We start from the raw sequence: 14,815 nt of genomic DNA on the forward strand, positions 1-14,815 counted from the left end.
ACAAGATCGCTTAAAACGCGTTTGCTGCTTGGAGACATTTGTAATCAATCACTGCCTCTTGAAGTTTTTTCTTAGCTTACTACAGTATATATTTAATACAGTCCGGTGTCCAACTGAATCAGTTAATGTCATTTATGTCTATGTAAATTTTGTCAAGTGCATGAAATGGTTATTCTTGTAAAGACCTCTAAAAGTGTGTGTCCAAAGTCTAGAAGAAGTACCTCTTTATAGTTGTCCTCTTGCTGCATCATACTCTAACATAATTGGGAAATAACATAGCGACCCTGCCCCATTGGTCGAAGAGGGAGAATTAATAACTAGAAACAGTTGTAGCTATTGCATTATTTAAATGACACTCAGGATGCACTGTAATGTTTCTATGTACAGTAAGTGTTGGTTGTGCTACTAGTAGCTGTGACTAATTTAGAAAAATACAGTTTTGCTTTAATCACACAATGTATTGTTGCAAAGTCTGTATTTTCAGTGTCTTTGCAATGTCCAGCTAAATAGGAGCATTGATATGGACACGAATATGTCGGATTCATCATGCAGTAATATTTAAGTGCCAAAACATCAGAAGTGAGAAGGAACTACTTGGTCTAACATCGTGTTTAAGATTTCTCCTTGCATTTGGCAATCATCAGTCCATTGCAAGGGGCAGCGTGTGGGGCATCCTTATTTTTGCAAGTCTTAAAATAAGGTTATCCCACACAGTGTTCTCTTGTACTGCATTGATCACCCATGATGGGACAGCACTTACCACGGGCAGTATTTTGGTTGAAATCTGATGAATATGAGACTGGAAGGCTAGAGCTGAGATCTTAGGAAGTTTTTGTCATTGTGGTTTGCGTGAGACAGAATGCTAGAAGCATTAAGCAGTCCACTGCAAGTCAATGTGCTCTAACAGGAATGAGGCCTGCTGCAGCATGATGCCTGTCGCTGGAGTCCATTATTTCCTGTCCCTGGTTGAACAGAAGGCCCAGTGTCTCTCCTTCATGTCATTATCAATGAATTATACAAAATTTGGGTGAGTCACTTAGGCTAAATATTCCTTCAACAGCTGCCAAATGAACAAATTTACATTGGGTGGGGTGGGATGGGGGAGTTCATCATTATGTCTGAAACTAATCCAGCTGTGCAGTTACGTTGCAGAGAATCTGATGTTTTGATGACTTGCAAGTCTTTGTCAGGAAATGGTCAAAGGCAAGGAACTGTAACTGTAACTGTAGCATTATTAGGTCACCATTCCGCAAGTGATTATTTCTGTTCTGACAGCAGTCACCTCCCTAATTGAGTGCGTAACGGTTTTGTTTATGTAACTGTTGGTTCTCACAGCCATAAATGTAACAAACAGGCTTGTAGCCGGTCTGTTTTCATACATGAAGGAGCCTTTTCTCATGTGGCTTGACAAATAAAATACATATGGGCTAGTTTAGATGTTTTTCCTCAAGGAAAATTTGCTTGTATGTTTGTAAGACTGTCAAGTATTTGATTGGATAGTTTATTTATGTTTTTCAGTTCATTCAGACATTATTCCTGCTCTCGCTTGCTTTAGGTCACGCAGCTGCGGTTGCATTGTGCGCAATGCAGGATGCTGTTGTTCTCCATGATTCATTTATTTATACGCTGCATCTGTGATGAGGCTTAAGAGGGAGGCATTTGTTAATGAAAGCTGTTGCTTGCGCTGCCCACCCGCGTCTCTGTTTGTGTGTCGGGTGCTGGGGGCCGTGGCCTATCTGTGTTCTCTTTTCTGCCAGCTCGATGACCGGAACGGGAGGCTTTTCCCCGCTGCGATACAAATGGCTTCTTTCTTGAACGGGTGACTGACGTTTGTGGGGACTGTGGAACAAAATGCAGCTTGTGCGCCAGTTTAATCTTATAGGGAATCTCATGACTTAGATTTTCCCCTAATGCCTGCTGCAATTTCTGTGGTGTAAGTTAGGCTAAGTCTTCTCCTGAAGAATGCAGGTCAGGTGAGCCTGCAGTGACATTGAGTCCATTCATGAAATAGCCATTACTGTGTCTTGTGAGGCAGATGAAAGTAGGCTACTACTTGCTTTTTTCAGTCTTACCACTTGGCCACCACAATAATCTATGTAGCAAATTCTGTGAGTAGTCGTATTAGTACATTTTCACCCATCCTCGTTCAAGTCTGATGTAGTAAATTCTCCAAAATTAAACTTTTTCCTCATTAATTTCATTTTTTGTATGATTTCGTCATTAAATCCTTGATACTCTGTCATATTAATGCCCGGTCAAATTAATGCTTGGTGGTTGACTCTTGTTGTTTTACCCCAAGATAGACATTTTGTTTTTGTGCATGTTACTCATTCGGCCACTTGAGTTAACCATGCAGGACTCTTGTGCAAATGTAGCATTTCTTTGTTGGTAGAATATCCCAGCATATTGATCTGCAACACTCAAGATTGATTTGGGAGAGTGCAGACAAGCATGTGCTCTCCAGAGAATGTGATGTCATCTGCTGCTTGTTGTCGCACCACAGTCAAGTTGGGCTTGCACAGATGTAAGTCAGTGGAAGACACTCCATGTGCAGCTCAGCAGGTGGACCATGGTCTCCTGACTGACCAGCAGGGGTCATTGGGGAGCAATGAGATTGTGTGATCCCAGCTCACAAGCACCCTTCCTTCTCTGGCCAATGATGTCACCTGTTGTGTGTTGCTCTGTGGGGCTACTGACCACAGGCAGCAATGGCATGGTTTTAGAACCACACCTCAGGGCCTACCTATGCACTAGAACATTACATTGACCGGATGAGCCACCCAGCAACCCTGGCCTAATAAATTTCAATAATTCCCCATTGAACTCTGAATAAGCAAATGTCAGTGAAAATAGATTTTATAAAGAAAAAAGTGCTCAGTTTAAACCTTGCTATTGGTTATTTAAATTTCTTTGAGCCATAGCATCTTTCTATAAGAATGTGTCTTGAGTTCCTAGGATGTCTGTTGAGCTTTTGACAGTATTTGGTAGGAAGTTCCCCAAAATAACCTACTTACTTCTAATTTATATTCAACAAACGCAATGTGAAATTTGAATTCAGCAAAATTTAGGCCTAATGAGGGTTATTTTGTCTGAACCAAGTCTGTATGTCTGAACCATTTTGGCTGTATTTTCTAAAGGCTTTTGTTGAGTTAAATCCATTTGCATGGAACGGGTTGTTAGTTGACCTAAGGTTTTAACTGTTTAGTCAAGGATATGCTGGCCATGTTACATATTTGTTTAAAACAAATGAGCGGAACAATGTCTTGACAAGTGTTTTTTTTTTTTTTTTTTTTTTACATGGTACTCACTGCACAAGTTGGTCCTGTATATAGTAGGGCTAATCAATAAATCCTCATTGAAAGACAGTTACTAAGTTTTTCTTCACTTTTAACCAGTGTGGAAGACCACGGTGTGTACTTGCACCAGGTTGTTAAAAACAGCCCAGGTGTTTTGGATGGGAAGGGTTCCCGCTGTGCGCCGTTTGGTTAGTTACACCAGGCCGGTGACACCTGCCCATCTCTGTCCTTCCACAGAGGCGTCTACGGCACCTCCGGAGCATCGCGGCGCGAAACATCGTCAACAGGAACGGCTCTCCGCTGCTAGATACCTACTTCACCCTGCACCTCTGTCTGGAGGCCAGGATATCCAGAGGTGAGGCTGTCCCTCCTCTAGGCTCTCAAAGAATCCATTTATCCTCCTGCTGCTGTTATTCTAAACTTTCCTCCATTGGCTGATGGCATAGTAAATCTGGGCCTGTCCAGATTCACTCCCAGCTGAAGTGCTAGTCCTCGGTGAAGTGCTGCACTCCACTGACCAGAACTGAGCCTTGGGCTTTGCAGTGATGCCTGTGGCCAGGGGTCCTGTGGCCCTGCACACAGGTACCTGTTGGACGTACGGTCGCCCAGGGAGGGAGGGTTGGAGCCGCTGGCTTTCCCCTGTGTCATCGTGCAGGAGCGACTCTGATCGATCAGGCACCTGCAGTCTGACATCACAGCTCAGCTCCAGGAGCACGGAGCAGAAAGAACAGTCTGTGCTGGCTAGTCTGAGCCCTCTTAATTGGATGGAAATAATGAATAAAATTGGCTGAAATGAAGTCATAATAAATGAAGCAAGGAGTTTATAAAGGCTATGAACTTATTCACACCGAGCATCTGCAGCTGAAGGGTCCTAAATGTTTTTGCTGGCAATTTATCCGCGTTGCTATTTAGATTAATTTCACAGGATTTGAATTCATTGAAACGAAGCCAGACCGTAATGCCTCCCAGTCAAAACAAATTAAAAATCCAATGAACAGAGAACACTTACTTAATTTTTCTGCTCTTTCCTAGGTTTTTACAAGAGTGAGGTCATCAAGGACTCCTTGGTAAGTGTTATCATCTGAAAGTTAAAAAAAAAGAAGAATATTTTAAAAATACGCTGTGTGCCTTTGCTTGGTTCATTTCAGGTCAGCCTCGTGGCCCTTTGTTCTCTGTCCCTCTGCGCGAGAGCACCTTAAAGTCAGCCTTTTTTCACTCTTTCCTATTCAGTCAGACAATGGCCACGGGGCCATACGTTACAGAGAGCTGAAAGCAGGGCCCCCTTCTGGAACGTGCTGCAGTGGGGCGGCCTCTCGCTGGCCCTGCAGTGGGGTGCCCCCTCCCTGGTCCTGCAGTGGGGTGCCCCCTCTCTGGCCCTGCAGTGGGATGTCCCCTCTCTGGCCCTGCAGCGGGGCGCCCCCTCTCTGGCCCTGCATTGGGATGCCCCCTCTCTGGCCCTGCATTGGTGGGGCGCCCCCTCCCTGGCCCTGCAGCGGGATGCCCCCTCCCTGGCCCTGCAGTGGGATGCCCCCTCCCTGGCCCTGCAGTGGGATGCCCCCTCCCTGGCCCTGCATTGGGATGCCCCCTCTCTGGCCCTGCAGAGGGATGCCCCCTCCCTGGCCCTGCAGTGGGATGCCCCCTCCCTGGCCCTGCAGAGGGATGCCCCCTTCCTGGCCCTGCAGTGGGATGCACCCTCCCTGGCCCTGCAGTGGGGTGCCCCCTCCCTGGCTCTGCAGTGGGGCAGCCTCTCTCTGGCCCTGCAGTGGGGCGCCCCCTCTCTGGCCCTGCAGTGGGATGCCCCCTCCCTGGCCCTGCAGTGGGATGCCCCCTCTCTGGCCCTGCAGTGGGGCGCCCCCTCTCTGGCCCTGCAGTGGGATGCCCCCTCCCTGGCCCTGCAGTGGGATGCCCCCTCCCTGGCCCTGCAGCGGGATGCCCCCTCCCTGGCCCTGCAGTGGGATGCTCCCTCCCTGGCCCTGCAGCGGGATGCCCCCTCCCTGGCCCTGCAGCGGGATGCCCCCTCCCTGGCCCTGCAGTGGGATGCCCCCTCCCTGGCCCTGCAGTGGGATGCCCCCTCCCTGGCCCTGCAGTGGGACGCCCCCTCCCTGGCCCTGCAGCGGGATGCCCCCTCCCTGGCCCTGCAGCGGGGCTCTGTTTCCGGGGGGACGGATGGCGGCTCGCTGCCAGTCGGAGCAAGCGCACTCAGCTGTGGCTCTGAGGAGCGGGCGGTCAGCCCAGGCCACACGCAGCTCGCTCCTGCTGCTCCTGCCCCGCGTAGCACAGCGAGGGCCCTGGGAATTCATTTCTGTTCTTTTTATTTTTCAAAATTCTGTTTCCAATTTCTGGGCTTTATTTTTCCTGATGTCCAGTTTCTTGATTGTCGTATGACATATATTTATCTTTATTCACCTTACTCGTTCAGTTGTATCAAATGTTCATTTTTAAATAAAAACTCCTCGCCACTGACGTCTATGACATGAACCAGAAACCTACTAAACATATAAGAGAAAGGACGCCTTGCACTGGCCGACGTTTGTCCCTTGCGTGCTTGATTGTAGTTTGTAGGAAGTTAGAGAATGCACCTTTTCAGCAATTTGAATGACCACTGTCAGACAAATAATAACCAAACTACAGTAAAATGAATGGGCTTGTTTCTTTGTTCTTTGACACCATGAAACCGAGAAGCCTTTTTTAGAGGGCTGTGCTGCAGTTGCAGCTGTCAGCAACTTCTGCATTTTGGTTCACCGAGAGCGTGACAGGCGTTAGGATTTTCACCTGTTGAAGGCGCTTAGCCCACAGATTGAGTCATTATGGTTTGTGTATGAGAACATCATAACACACAGTGTAATACTGCACGTCCCTTCAAGTGAAATGCATTTCAATTAAATGCAAGTTCAGGATTTGCCAGATTCTGTATTAATGGCCAGATTCTGTGTATTTTTGGAGCTGCGTTATTCTGTCCGCATCGCTGAAACATGGCACGTCCTCCCTCCAACGCACCGTAGAGGAAACAAACCCCCTCCCCCCACTGCCTTTGCTTTGGACACACTTCACTGGCAGACAAAGTACACTTGGCTTCGTGCCGCAGCTGGTGCTCCTGCAGTTTAGATAAGTCCCAAGAGGAAGTTGTGAGCGGTGCGCAAATAACTTTCTCCAGCGCAGTGGCGGCAGCGCATTTCCGCACAGTGCAAGGCTGGCCCAGGGCAAACCTGCCGTCAGTTGGCTAACAGTGCAGCAGTAGCATGTGACTCTGGCCACCCTGTACAAGAGCCTATCGGTGCTTTATTTGTGGCCTTTTCCTCACAGTAGGGAAAAAAATACTTGGCTAAAGACTAAGGCAATGATGTTTGCCCACCTGGAGAATTCACCCGCATGTGCCTAGATAGGATATTAACTCACTAAAAATCAGCTATAACTGGGATGAAGACTACCTGTAACTATGATGCTAATGTTTTGTTTGGCACTTTTTGTTTACTTTCATTAGAGTGCAACCAGGGATGTGCTGACTTAAACGTTCACACTTTTCAGTGCGGTGATAAAAATGAAATCTGCAAGATGCTATGTGGGAATTTCTTTCATTTATATTTATACTTAATTATATACATTATAATTATACTTATATTTATAAGTTCCAAAATGACTGCACTCAGACATAATTGGGTGTATAAACACCAAATAAAGTAATAAATCAACGACAAGGAAGGCTCCCCACACCAAAAGATGCCTCAACTACGCTTAAAGTGATATCTTTTAATTCAAGGCTAATGGCAAACATTTCAGTATTTAAGCTTTCTTCAGTGTGCTTTCTTCATGCTGAAACGTTTGTCATAAGTCTTTGATTAGAAGATATCACTTTCTTTTTTTCCCCATTAAAATATGTTCTCATGGTAAAACCATGGACCAGTTTTCAGCTTTGTAATAACTTTTATTGTTGCGGGAGTTGGGAGGGGTATCACTTTCTCTCCTTGCTCCTCTCCCCCCTCCTAACGACACTCTTCCGATTCATGCATTCGCTTTCATGTTTGCAAGCTCTCCACAGAAGCATACAACAGTGTTATAATAGAAAAAGAAAGTGATAATTTCGTTGTTGGTCACGATCCATGAGTCAGCGGTTGTTTTTCTTGATGCTTCAATGTTATGACGGAAGTGGGATTAAATTAACAGGTTGGGGTTATATTTTGCAGGATAAGCAATGGTGTCTTGTAACAGCAATAACAGGTTACTGTTCTGCATTAGATATGGAGATGGCAGAGGCTTTCCAAGCAACATCCAAGTGTACCTCAAGACTATTTATGCGCTTGCTTCATCATTTTAATTTCATGCCATTCCGTTATGTACAGTGCATTGTCGTCTTATTGAGATATATGTGAGATAACTACACCAAAACCATAATCTCCATCTTGGCTTGACTTTTGCTTTAGAAGCTCTCGTCTTGTCTGCGTTGGCATTTTTTCGAGGTGGCCTTTGGTGCCCGATGTTCTGCCCCCTTTCCATTGTGATATTTGCAGCCGCTGTGTTTTAGAAGATTCATTTCCCTCTGTACTTCCTGTTGTTTCGAGGAGCTGGTCTGAGGCAACCGCTCTCCTCGCTCCATCCTTCCTGCTGAGTGTGTTAAATGGAGGAAGAATAGTTTATGAGCTGAATGGCCTTTGGACCGAAGTCAGGCTCTCTTCTGTATATATATATATATTATTCTTATACATTTGTTTGCTTGGTCAAAAGGACTCAGTATGTGAGGTCCAAATGTAACAGGCTGCCTTAAGCCACCACACCATCTGTCACCCTGGCATTGTGAACATTCGCTTACTCACATTTGACTTCTTTTTGCCCAATCAGAACCCCACATGGAGGAGTCTGGACTTTGGCATGCTGCCTGACCTGCTGGACACCTCGGTGTCCTGCTTTGTGGTGCGGATATGGGGAGGGCGGGGGGACCAGTACCAGCTCCTCATAGAGTGGAAGGTCAACCTGGACGGACTGAGATACACTGGGCAGCAGGTGAGCGGGTCTTATTTTGCTGTGCGCCCTTCCTCTGTTCCCTTTCACCGCTGCTGTCTCATCTGTTCTTGTCCCCTTTGCTTTCTCCACTTCTCTTCTTTTCCCCATGTTCCCTCCTCCTTCCTGTTTCCCCTTCCCCTTCACCCTTCACTTTCTCTACCCATTTCCATTTCCCATGCCCCCTTTCTCCTCTCATGTACCCTTACTCTTCTCACGTACCCTTCTTTTTCTCACGTACCCCTTTCTGGTCCCGTTTCATGTCATCATTAAGTTCGTACCTGAATTCATCGCTGAGCGTATTGCCCACATTTCAACCTGAGCCTTCAGACTAACTCCATCCCCAAAATTTGGAAAGCAGCCGATGTACTTCCCTTATTGAATGGGGGTGACCCTTCAGATTTTAATAATCAGCGTCCCATCTCAAAACTTCCTATTCTTGCCAAGATTCTGGAATTTTTAGCTAACTCACAACTGAAGCAGGTCTTGGGTAAAAATAACAGCTTAAGTGAGAGTTTGGCTTTAGGTCCGGATGTGGTACCATCACAGCAGCCATGTTAGTAACAAATGATATTATCAATGCCCTGGACAAAAAACAGCGTTGCACTGCCCTGTTTGTTGGTTTGTCAAATGTGTCTGATTCTGTCAATCATGAGCTTTTGTTAACCTGACTTAATAAAATTGGTTTTAGCGAAAGGACAATAGAATCTCACAGATAGAACCCAATGTGTTTTATCTGATGGTCACAAATCAAGTGTCATAGAAATCCCTTATGGTGTCCTCCAATTTTAATTTTAGACACCATTTTATTTTCTATTTTTATAAATGACATAGGGAAGGACATACATACAGCCAAAGTGCACCTGTATGCTGACAATACAATAGCCTTTTCAGTTACTCCCACTCTGTGTCATACTGTTAGTGAACTTCAGACTGCATCTCAACAGCTGCAGGCCTTACTGAATGGTCTTAAACTGGTTCTTAATGCAAAGAGAACCAAGTTTATGATCTTTTCGAGAGCTCACTCCCAGACCTTAGATGCTAGTGCTAGCATTTACACCCTTGAGGCATGTAGAATGAGTGTCACCCTACAAGTATTGTATATTTGTGGATGACAAAGTTTCAGTTGTAAAGAACCCTAAGGTGAGATTTGGTTTCTTTTATAGAAATAGGGCTTGTCTCACTGAAGAAACTGAGAAAAAAAACTAGTACCGACTATGTTTTTAAGTATTCTAAACTACGGAGACATTATTTACATGCATGTTGCTTCCTCAACTCTTCATCATCTAGGTTCAATGTACCAAGTTTTATAACCAATTCCTTGTTACATACACATCACCGTACTCTCTATAAACTGGTTTTCTGGTCATCCATAAGTCTGAGGAGACAGAAACCTTATCTTTTTATTGATAAAGCTATTTTGGGTAAACTCCCCTCATATCTGTGCAGTCTCCTGTCATCCTCTACCGGCTATTATCAGTCTCGTTCCACCAGATGGCTGCTCTACCAGGGTTTGCTTGGAGTTGTGTAAAAAAAGCCTTCTCTTATTTTGTACCCTGTTCATGGAATCTTCAGAAAACTGTCCATCTTAATAGGAAGTTCAAATCATGATCAAGGACTGTGTAACTGAAGAATGTTCTTGCTTTTCCTAAGCTGGATCTACTATTGTATTGTACGTCTGTACGTCTATATTTTCTATTTTATTGTATTTTTCTAAATTAATGAATTTATTTTTTAAACTGTTTTTGTGATGGTGTGCCCTCTTGGCCAGGTCCCCCTGGAAATCTCCCTTGGTCTCCCTCAAAGGATCAGTTCTTTGAGATTATTCATCTCAAATCAGTCTTCTTCCCATTTCTCCTTTACCCATCCACTTCCTGTTCCTCTTGTCTGCTGTATCCTTTCTCCTGTCCTGCTTTTCTTCTCATGTCCCCTTTTCCTTCCCATGCTCCCTCTGTCTGTACCCTTCTATGTTCCCTGTCCTGTTTCCCTGTCATATGCGTTGCATTGGACAGACTCACAGGCTTGAAACAGGTCAGTGGCCTCCACCACCTCACACAGCCAAACACTTCTGTGTTCTTTCCTCCCGCAGATCCGCTCCAGAAATCCAAATGAGATCATATTTGGATTAAATGATGGCTACTATGCAGCTGACTTCGATCATAAGGTACGTGTTTCACCCTTGATGAATTTGAGGCCTTACTAGTAAAAATATGGTTTACATGTTCCAGAGTTCTGCTAGCCTTGTCATTTAAGAATGTTTGTATAGTGCAGGAATTGGTGTGAAAAAACACGTACAGTAACTCTTTTGTGATGTCTTTGACAATTGAAATGTTCAGCATGGTTTTATTTAGTAAAAAAAAAATTCTGCTTCAGGACCACTCTGAAAGAAAGAAGAGCAGTTTGCTTCAGGTTGACCAGAGTTCAGTACGAAGTTCCTACAGCGTCTTCTCCCTGTTGAGGTAAGGTCTCCACACCCCCTGTTCTCTACCCACAGATCGTGACCCTAGGCAATTTCAGGGCCCCCTCCACCCAGGGAAAATTAGCATTTTTATGTTGGTCTAGCAAGTGATACCCTCTCAACCCTAGCTCGTGCTAAAGTACATTAACATTCATAATCATTTGTGTCAGCAGTCCGAGCAGCTCAAGCTTAACGGAACTTACTGTGTTACGAGGCTCTTGGTGTCAGCCTGGAACTGCGCCTTGTGGTAAAATGCTTCTGATGGGAATGCAGGCTGGCTGTGGCTTCAGCTGAAAACCCCCCCTGTGGAGAGCCAGCCAGTGTTAACCGCTGCCTGTTTCATTGCCTCTCCAGAGCAGCCGTGCCAAATCCCGTGGGGTTCTTACAATAATTCACCAGCAGGTGGCACTTGAATACAATTTTTGAATACAGTTTTTTTTTTTAGCATAAGTTTATATTAGAAATTTTATAAACAGAGTTTATATTCTTTTTGTTTTGTGTGTGGAGGGTGACTTACATGGTTTACAATTTACACCTATCCACTTAGACAACTTTATTCCTAAGCGTAACACCTAAGAATAAAGCCAACAACCTTTCAGTTTTAGTTGAAAACATTTTACATTGAAACAGCATTACAGACCTTTTTGCACTCTTTGGAAACATGCAAACAGCATGAAAAAAAACACATTTCTTTATATGGATAATGCATTTTAATCACCTTGGAAGGCTTCCTTGTTATTGAGAAATGACAAGAGGCGAGAAAATGGATGCTTATGGCTGATATTTCCACCACACCACTAGGGGGAGACAGCACATCACTTTCTGAACAATAAAACTCTGAAGAATGCTAAAGCTAACAAGTAGTGCCACAGTAGGTTTCAAAGCAATGCTGTGTGTCTAAAGTTTAAATTAAGTTCTCTGTAGAGAGATAGCCCCAAAATAATAGACAAGTACTGCTTGTATGGTTCTGTTATGTCCAACTGTCACCCAGACCCAATACCCTGTGTGTGAGGTTATGGGATGGTGTGCATCTCACCGTCTCTGCCCTGCGGGACCCTGCGCTGTGTTGAAGTCATAGGTTTCTCGGGTGTTTAGCAGAACTGACTGACGCGCAACTTTCTGCAGCGTATCACTTTGACCCTGCAGTGGACTCCTGTGCAGTGTCAGCTCGTAGATCACAGTGAGCCAGGGAATTGGCTCTTGTCTTTGAGAATTAAGTGACTCCAGGTTGCAGAGTGATTTTTTCCCCTCTGACTCGGTCGGTGCTGGAGGTGCGGCGTCAGGTGAGGCGCTTCCACTGTTGTTTGGCACCGATTAGCTTTTATTTTTATTTTTTCAATGATGCCCTGTAAGAAACCCCCGGTCAAAGTCTCATGTCCAGGGCAGAAAAGATCTGATAATGCGCGTCTGGTTGGTCGATTACACAGATGTGTTTGTGAAGCCTAAACTCTGTGGGCAGACATTGGTGTCTGTTTAATATCTTGGCTCTGGCCTGTAGTATGTTGAAGCTCTGGCCCAGAATATAAAGATCGTTTCCTTAGATTGTCAGGGAAGCCTCTCCTCTCGATGGAAGAGAACATCTCTGTTGAGCCAGGGCTCTTAACTATTTCCTGGCACACTGGACCCCAGTATTTTTAGCTATTGTTTTAGTGTAAATATTTAACGAGGAAAGAGCACCCTGAAGAGAAAGATGGCAGTGATAGCAGGAATGCACACCGCGTCCTCAAGGGTTTCCATTTTGATTTTGTATGTTATTACTTTCATTACCTGTGTACTTGTGTATATTTTTACTCAGATTTACTGAAGTTACGTTATATGCTCCGATATGGAGAACGTGTGAGGATGCGATAGTATCATTGCAATCTTTTAAATAAAAAATAACAAAAAAAAGAAATGAAAAAAGAGAACGGTTCATTTTGGTTGTGTCTGCGTTCTCTGTCCGCTTGCAACCGCTCCCGAGGTGCGTTGCCGGGCGACAGCGGCTCAGAATGTCTGCTGGCGTCCGGACTGCGGCCTGGAAGTGAGCAGCGCGGGGGGGTGGGGGGAAGGGGGGGCGGTGCTGAGGCCGGGGACAGAGCCGCGGGGCGCGGGGACGTTTCATTACTCACCGGTGATGTAAGCCGAGCGGACACCGCGCTGACGGACGGGCGCTACGTAGCGGCCCGCGCGAAGGCTCCGGTTATCACGGCACGGAGAGGTACGCGAGCCGCCCGTGGGTCACCCGGAGCTCCGCCACTGAGAGCTCGTCCACGGAGGTCGGGCGGCAGATCACCGCTTACGATCTGCTCAGTAAATCCCCTGTCCTGATCTCCGTCTGTCGTTCACTCAGAAATTCAGCACGCGGAAAACCTAGCGTGGCGCCGAAAAACTCGGCTTGGCTCCCCCTACAGGCCACTTTGTGGCGGTGTTATGAAAGGAAAGGAATGGCGTCGTTGTCTCGGAAACCTTCGTCTTTCAAATATCTCTGCCTTGAGCGTGAGGAAGGGGGCAGCGCAGCTTTAAAATCGCTGATGAGATGTGTCATTAGTCAGCAAAATCTTCTCCTGGCGACGGATCTGTGCCCGTGGGAACCTGCATTGGTTTAGCCAAAGGAAATGCCAAGTGGATGACTGACTCGCCAGTGATTTCACTTGAATAGAGATGACCAGTTGGCCCCTGGAATACGTTTGTGGTATGATAGAGATCCTGTCAGGCACATCACTGTGTGCGTCAGACAACTAATGTCTGACAGGATGTTCAGAGGTCCTGGAATTGAATGAGAGGGTATCTCTCAGACTGTTGGACAAAGCTGCGGGCTGTTTGGCCGGGAGTGAATCAGCCAATCAGCCGCTGTTGTGAGTCATCGCGGGTACGTGCCAACGTAAAATGGTTCCTTCCTTTTCCCGTCCAAGTTGGCGCCTGGCATGTTTGGAGAAGCTGATGCGTGGCTACGTGCCACGCTAGGCCTAGCGCGGGATTCCACTCATTCTTACCAAAACACAACCTGGTCTTAACAGGAACAAGAAAACAATTTAGTTTAGCCCCGCACTGACAGCGATATTGTGTTTCTACGGCAGCCCCGATGCTTCGCAGATTAAGGCTAAGCCCCGTTGTTATTGTGATTTTAAGCGGTTTCCAGCTTCTGTTTTCCCGCGCGTTACGTTGGAATTTCTCTCCAACACAAATAACCCGAGAGGGGGCGAGCCCGGGATTTAGAGCCCTTAAATAATATCTGGGCAATAAACCTGTGAACAGCCAACCCGTGGAAACTGACTTGTAAGGAGTATTTTACCCCTTGTTTTGTTCCCTCTGTGTGACTGCAAAAGTGCCACCCTCTATGGATGGCTGCATTAAGGGAGGAGGTAGCTGTATGCCATCCTGCTCTAATGTTTTGGAGTAAATGTAAATCTTCACTGTGCAGTTGGACATTGCGGCTTAGAGAATCTCTGACCAGGCTGACTCAAAATGCTATGCTCATCAGAGACTCCTGATTTCATCCGTTAGGATCAAGGATGACTGAAGTAAGTATTTTAATGTGCAGCAGATAGCGACTATGCAGCTTTGGCAGTTTGGCAGTGCTTTTTTCTTTGTTTTTTTTTCCGCCAAAAATCATTCTTCTGCTAGTTTCTGTCCATATGGCTAATGTTTAAATGAGAAGTCTCCACCTGCTATTCTATAGGAAATCAGATTGTTCTTACAAAACCCCCCTGCCCTCACCCCCAAATAAGTCTTCTCTTGCTCAAAATCACTTTAAACATCACCCATTGTGAAATATTAAACATCTTGGAATGCGTTAACCCTAACTGGCTAAAATTTAGCGCACCTCGTTCATGTTTCGCTAAAAACCCTTTCGCCAGTGCCGCGTCGCGTAAAACTTTGCCGTTTTTTTTTTTTTTACATGGGGCTGTTTTGTTGTTTTTCGCCTGTTGTTATCGGGCCCCTGACTCCCGCCTCCACCCCGCTGGTACAGTTTGGGGTTCGGAGGAGTCCCGGGCCTGAATGGAAGCGGAGGCGATAAGCTCCGCCCGCGGTTAGCACGTTTAGCAGAGCCCGTTTAGCGGAGCCCGTCCGGGACTCCCTGGCAGCGCAC

The 14,815-nt window shown here is 45.9% G+C and overlaps 1 protein-coding gene across 2 annotated transcripts in view; it reads left to right on the forward strand.

Annotated features, from left to right (window-relative positions):
- Positions 1-14,815, forward strand: part of uvrag (UV radiation resistance associated gene) — an 83,909-nt gene that overhangs the window by 812 nt on the left and 68,282 nt on the right. The window contains exons 1-6 of one of the 2 annotated variants that reach the window (XM_035434033.1): positions 910-1,027; positions 3,534-3,651; positions 4,329-4,363; positions 8,130-8,291; positions 10,378-10,452; positions 10,662-10,747. In XM_035434033.1, the coding sequence (XP_035289924.1) occupies positions 8,160-8,291; positions 10,378-10,452; positions 10,662-10,747 (293 nt within the window). In that variant the 5' untranslated portion in view covers positions 910-1,027; positions 3,534-3,651; positions 4,329-4,363; positions 8,130-8,159. Of the gene's footprint in view, positions 1-909; positions 1,028-3,533; positions 3,652-4,328; positions 4,364-8,129; positions 8,292-10,377; positions 10,453-10,661; positions 10,748-14,815 lie in introns of those variants that run through there. The other variant, XM_035434032.1, reaches the window with a different exon arrangement.

The sequence above is a fragment of the Anguilla anguilla genome, chromosome 9 (assembly GCF_013347855.1).
Source record: "Anguilla anguilla isolate fAngAng1 chromosome 9, fAngAng1.pri, whole genome shotgun sequence".
NCBI lineage: Eukaryota > Metazoa > Chordata > Actinopteri > Anguilliformes > Anguillidae > Anguilla > Anguilla anguilla.